This window comes from Sinocyclocheilus grahami, unplaced genomic scaffold (genome assembly GCF_001515645.1).
Source record: "Sinocyclocheilus grahami isolate Dianchi unplaced genomic scaffold, SAMN03320097.WGS_v1.1 scaffold11.1, whole genome shotgun sequence".
Taxonomy (NCBI): domain Eukaryota; kingdom Metazoa; phylum Chordata; class Actinopteri; order Cypriniformes; family Cyprinidae; genus Sinocyclocheilus; species Sinocyclocheilus grahami.
Window position 1 is genome coordinate 3,199,167 of NW_015505190.1, and position 6,543 is coordinate 3,205,709.

The 6,543-nt window shown below is 34.9% G+C and overlaps 1 protein-coding gene across 1 annotated transcript in view; it reads right to left on the reverse strand.

Moving 5' to 3' along the window:
- Positions 1 to 2,564: 2,564 nt before the first annotated feature.
- LOC107596045 (testis-expressed sequence 10 protein homolog) overlaps positions 2,565 to 6,543 on the reverse strand; it is a 25,340-nt gene continuing 21,361 nt past the window's right edge. Inside the window, exons 13-16 of the mRNA XM_016286655.1 lie at positions 5,352 to 5,432; positions 5,085 to 5,254; positions 3,237 to 3,447; positions 2,565 to 3,100 (exon numbers count right to left, since the gene is read on the reverse strand). Coding sequence (XP_016142141.1) covers positions 2,990 to 3,100; positions 3,237 to 3,447; positions 5,085 to 5,254; positions 5,352 to 5,432 — 573 coding nt within the window. The 3' untranslated portion in view covers positions 2,565 to 2,989. The remainder of the gene's footprint in view (positions 3,101 to 3,236; positions 3,448 to 5,084; positions 5,255 to 5,351; positions 5,433 to 6,543) is intronic.

The following is a 6,543-nucleotide window of genomic DNA, read 5'->3' on the forward strand; positions in this document are numbered from 1 at the left end:
GCCCAGTTAACGCGACTGACCTTCAGCAGACATGAACAGGTGATGATGGCTGAGCAGGCCAGAGACACTCTCGTTCTCAGACGCACATGTACACGTACACACATGGACACTTGTTCCCCTCCCCGCTCCTCCCTGACAGTCCCGACAGTTTGAAAAGTTCATTGCTGTCAGATGGAATGTCGAGCTGTCTCCTCTCGCTCACGCACGCCGACCTCGCTCCCCTCGCCCTGTCCGCCCCTGCCAGATGGACACGCGCTCACATACACCTGCACGTCTGAATCTTGTTATTTTAACAACTCTAGTATCAGCTGTGACGTTAACACAGAGATATTGATCCATTCAAGTAAAAAATGTGCATGTGACTACCTCCAAATCAATAAACTGCTGTTTTTTTGGTCAAGGTGGTGCCCCTTCCAAAAGAGGGCAGTCTTTGCGGGCCGCAGTGCTTAAACCGCAGAGCCAAAGTCAAGCGCTGTTGGATCTGTCACTCAAAACAAACAAACAGTGTGAGTACTTGGGTTCATAATCACTGCTTGTGTTCTTTTGTGTTGCATGTTACATCTTATGAGTGTGTGTGTGTGTGTGTTTTATCTCTAGTGAGCGCCGTCGAGTGTGTGAGCCTGGTGGATACTTTAAGACAGGCGAAGCAATACTCTTACCATCTACGGCCGTCCAGTGCTGGCAGTCAAAGCGGTCAGAACAGAACTGAGACACAAACATGCTTGGATTTCTAGGAATTAAATCTTTGGGGATGATGCACTTAAATTCATTTGCTGTTTATTTAAACTATTGCATAAGGTACAGTAAACTCTCTTGGTCCGTATCATTAAGTTTACATATTAAATCTGCAGTATCACCTTGATTTTTGCAGAGGTTAGAGGTTAAAACCACAAACACAACAAATGTATTAGATAACCTTTCATTCTGTCAACAACAGGTCATATACCTGTCATAAGGGACTTACATAACAAGACCACCTGCATGGGAGACCACTGTGTTAATACGCTACAGTCAAGACGTCACAAGGCAGTTTTCAGCCTATTTCTGATATTGTCGCAGATCTTGACATTGTATTCTTATACTCTATCGCCACACCCCTGTTTACTGAGTGGGTTGGATTATTAATTTTTTATCTATAACTATAAATCAGTGTATACTTTTTATTATTAATGTATTATTTTGAAATATATTGTTTTGTAAAAGTGAAGATAGCAGTGCTTGTATGTTAAAAAGGAAAGATTTTACTGCCAATCTTGCCAGAGTTGCAGGTCACGTTACTGCACAGACTTTGTCTTCTATTCTGAAAGAGTAATCATTTTTTAAACTGGTAAAACATACACTAACATTCAAAAGATTGGGGTCGGTAAGATATCATTTGTTTTTGAAACTCTTATTCTCACAAAGGCTGCATTTGAACAAAAATATAGTAAAAACAGTAAATTTAAAATAACTTTATATTTGAATGCGTTTTAAAATGTAAATGTTCCTGTAATTGCAAAGCTAAATTGTCATTCAGTGTTACATGATCTTCAGAAATCATTCTAATATGCAGATCTGGTGCTCAAGAAACATTTCTTACTATTATCAATGGAAACTGTAATACATATTTTTGGGATTCTTTGATAAATATGACCCTGGACCACAAAACCAGTCATAAGGGTAAATTTTTTGAAATTGAGATTTATACATCTGAAAGTTTTTTCATTGATGTATAATTTGTTAGGATAGGACAATATTTGGCCGAGATGCAACTATTTGAAAATCTGGAATCTGAGGGAGCAAAAAAAAAATCAAAATATTGAAAAAGTCACCTTTAAAGTTGTCCACATGAAGTTCTTAGCAATGCATATTTCTAATAAAAAATTTAGTTTTAATATATTTACAGTAGGAAATTTACAAAATATCTTCATGGAACATGATCTTTACTTAATATCCTAATGATTTTTGGCATAAAAGAAAAATCAATAATTTTGACCCACACAATGTATTTTTGGTTATTGCTACAAATATACCCCAGCTACTTATGACTGGCTTTGTGCTCCAGGGTCACATATAGAAAGTTCAAAGTTCAACTTTATTTGAAATATAATTTTTTTTATAATTACAAATGTCTTTACTGTCACTGTTGATCAATTTACTGCATCCTTGCTGAATAAAAGTATTAATTTCATTAAAAGAATCTTACTGGTCCCAAACTTTTATACAGTAGTGTTAAAAAAAAAACAAAAAAAACCTGTAACCGATTTTTTCAGAAACTTTCAAATAGCAGATGTCTGTTCCAGTTGCTTTCAGTAAATGCCACATTATTTCACACCACCTACATTTCTGTTGATTACCAGACAAAAACGATGGTTATTACAAAAAATCCCTCTCCAGATCTGTATTAAATGTTTTTGTAAAAAAAAAATTAAAAAGCAAACAATGAAAGAGCCTAATAAACTCATTAAATATACCCCAGCTACTTATGACTGGCTTTGTGCTCCAGGGTCACATATAGAAAGTTCAAAGTTCAACTTTATTTGAAATATAATTTTTTTTATAATTACAAATGTCTTTACTGTCACTGTTGATCAATTTACTGCATCCTTGCTGAATAAAAGTATTAATTTCATTAAAAGAATCTTACTGGTCCCAAACTTTTATACAGTAGTGTTAAAAAAAAAACAAAAAAAACCTGTAACCGATTTTTTCAGAAACTTTCAAATAGCAGATGTCTGTTCCAGTTGCTTTCAGTAAATGCCACATTATTTCACACCACCTACATTTCTGTTGATTACCAGACAAAAACGATGGTTATTACAAAAAAATCCCTCTCCAGATCTGTATTAAATGTTTTTGTAAAAAAAAAATTAAAAAGCAAACAATGAAAGAGCCTAATAAACTCATTACCACAAGGTTTATTGTCTTCATTTTGTACAAAATAACGACTCAGAAAAAAGAAAGAACAACAAAAAATAAGGGTAGCAATGAACACAATAATGGTCAGCGATTAATAGATGTCCCTCATGCCCATGTTGGCCCGGTGACCAGACAGCGTGACACTGTAGCAGTACAACAGGTCAGTCAGCCACTGCTCTCGAGTCTCTCCACCATAGAAATGCTGTGAATCACAAGCACAACAGTCAAAACAGTATCGGGAGCTCAATTCCAAGAGACATAGTATTATAAAATCTATTTTAAGGTAAGGTTTCATCTGTTAAAGCAAAGCTGAAATGGAGCCGAATGTGTGTTTTTACCGTTAAGTCCTGTATGATATGTTGCAGTAGACTGGCGTTGGCCATCATGTGGTTGCGTAATTGAGTATGCTGAAGAAGTAGTGACAAGATCTGTGCCAACACGGGGAGCTCCTCCTCACAAAGGTCACCCACATGTAAAGACTGCAAGACCAATCGCAGCAGCCTCGGTACCGTGCTCAACGCGGCAAAGCATGCCTCCCACACGGCATCCCTGATGGTGAGACAGACCAACATAAGTTTTGACAACTACATTTATTGTTTGGACAACCCTAGATCATGGATCACCTATTACTTTAACCACAAGCCCAGTTTGTAACTAAGACTATGTGCTATGCTATGAGAAATAAGGTGGTAAAATGTAATTAATTAATATAACTTGATTAATAAATTATATTTTAGAATTATTATTAGTGCTGTCAAACGATTAATCCGCGCATCCAAAATAAAAGTTTTTGTTTACACAATATATGTGTGTGTACGGTGTTTATTATGTATATATATAAATACACTCACATTCAGTATATATTTTGAAAATATTTACATGTACATTTATATATTTATATTATTAATTTTATATTATATATAACTATTTAATATATAAACATAACATTTTTCTTAAATATATACATGCATGTGTTTGTATTTATATATACATAATAAATATACACAGTACACACTCATATATTATGCAAACAAAAAACATTTTTGGTTGCGATTAATCGCGATTAATTGTTTGACACCACTAATAATTAGTTAATTATATAAATATATTATTGTTAATTATTGTAATTAACACACTTCTCATATATTACAGAAAGAAAAAATAGACTTTTCGCCATTTCTCAATTCTTTGATCACTTTTTCAAAACTCTTCACAAAGTGAGCACAACTGTGGATCATTTTCCATTGCTTTTGCACTAAATATATTCAGTGATTACATCTTTCAAATTACATGAATTATTTTCATATTCAACATACACAACCCAGACAAACCTCTATGTGCCAACAGGCCGATCTGCACATATTTCCATATTCTTTTTAAAAACTGACACTTAAGTTCAAACATTAAACTGTATAAGACAGCAATTTGCTACATTTCTACAGGAATATCGTATTGGAATATACATCTATATACATATATTGGAATGAATTTCAAATCTAAAACATTTTATACTTTCCCGTTAGAACAGTTAGAGTTAGCTGAACAACTACATGTTAGTCTTTCAATTTCATTACTATCTACACAAAAGGAGAAACTTAATTTTGTACTGGAATGTAAACATGGACCATGTAACGTATACTGCAGTGAATTCTAAACAGTAGAGACGTCATTTCTTGTTTTGTAAAGTCATTTTACAGGAGAAAACATGGCATGTTATTGTTTTTAGGTCCGTTTTTTCTGGGTGGCAGTGTGTTTGCTAGTGTCATGGAAGATTTACTTCATTTGAATCATGTGGGAAATGTTTTGGTAGTTTTTGTGCATTTTTGGTGTGAAATTTACTGCTGTGCCAAGCTGAAAGTCAGTAAAGAAAATTGTGTCAAGAATTTTGAAAAAGTGGCCTAAGTATTGAGAAATGTTGAAGAAGAAAAAAACTAATAATTTTGCTAAATGAACAGTTTCCAGACACAGTCTTTATTCTAGGTGCATCAGAACTATTCACTTTATTATGACATTCTTTCATTTGCTTTCTTCATGAGAATGCCCTTTTTGGACTTTCCCCAGTCTTGTTTCTAAATTCTCTTTGCTGTATTATCACGCAGTCTTTCTTTGTGTACGCTTTGTGGTGTATAAATGTTACTCTATGCAAATATTTGTGAGTGTGTAGGTGTGTGTGTTTGTGAGCACACCTCTTGCGGGCGCTCTGCTCCAGTTGTAGCAGCAGACTGAGCATGCTCAAGCAACAGTCAGACAGGAAGTGGAGGAGTGTGTCGCTGGGCAGGAAGTTGACATCCAGTAACCGGGGAACGCACCTTAAAATCGCTGCACAAACACAGTCTGGCACCACCACGAGTCCACACTACAAAGAGATGACGAGAGTGTCACCGCAAACAGTGTCTGGCTCCACTGCCCACTCTTATGCAAAACATTCAGCAGAAAAACACACATTCACTCACCAGATTCTTAATGATGGCGTTCTGTATCACATCAAAACACTGTGCACGAGATCCTAGACTGTCCAGGCAGTGGCACACCTCCTACAAACACAGTGCAGAAACGGTTGTGAGCTGTGTCTTCAGACGGCAGAGCTAATGCTGCTATGAGTGCCTCCAAATTCTGCATAAATGTGCAATGTTTCATAAATGTAGTACAACCCAGAGGTGGCGGCTCTGATGCTACTTTGGTTCTGTGTACATGAAATGCAGCATCAATGGAGCGTTTATGTCGCATGAAACAGAAATTGTGATCAGTGTTCCTTCAATATTTTGATGTATATATTTATGATAATGACTGCAATATTCCAAAATAAATAAATAGTCCATTTTAATTTCATGGCAACTTTAAACTTTGTCTTTCACATTTATTAAAAAATTCTAAGTTAAAAATTATATATTCTTATATATAAACATTATAAAAATATGAAGTATTACAAGTATACATTTTAAAAATAAAAACAATTAGAAAACATACACCGTCATTGTAAACAGAAATGTGAAATTATAAAGCATGTTTTATTTAAAAATATAATGAAATATATCTTGATTATAAACAGAAATTATACATTTCTGTTGAAATTATATGAAAACATAACCATACATATTCAATTACAAACAAATTTGTAATTAGCCATAGAATTATAGCTAGACAGATAGATGTGTGTTAGATAGATAGATGGATAGATAGGTAGGTGTTAGATCGATAGATAGACAGAGACAGATAGATAGATAGACAGGTGTTAGATAGATAGACAGACAGACAGACAGATAGATAGATAGGTGTTAAATAGATGGATAGACAGACAGACAGACAGACAGATAGAGACAGACACAGACAGATAGATAGACAGACAGACACACAGACAGATAGATAGACAGAGACAGATAGACAGACAGACAGACAGACAGACAGATAGATAGGTGTTAGATAGATAGATAGATAGATAGACAGACAGACAGACAGAGACAGACAGACAGATAGATAGATAGATCGATATATAGATAGATAGATCGATAGAGACAGACAGACAGACAGACAGATAGAGACAGACAGACAGATACATAGATAGATAGATAGGTGTTAAATAGATAGATGGATAGACAGACAGACAGACAGATAGATAGACAGAGACAGACAGACTAGATAGATAGA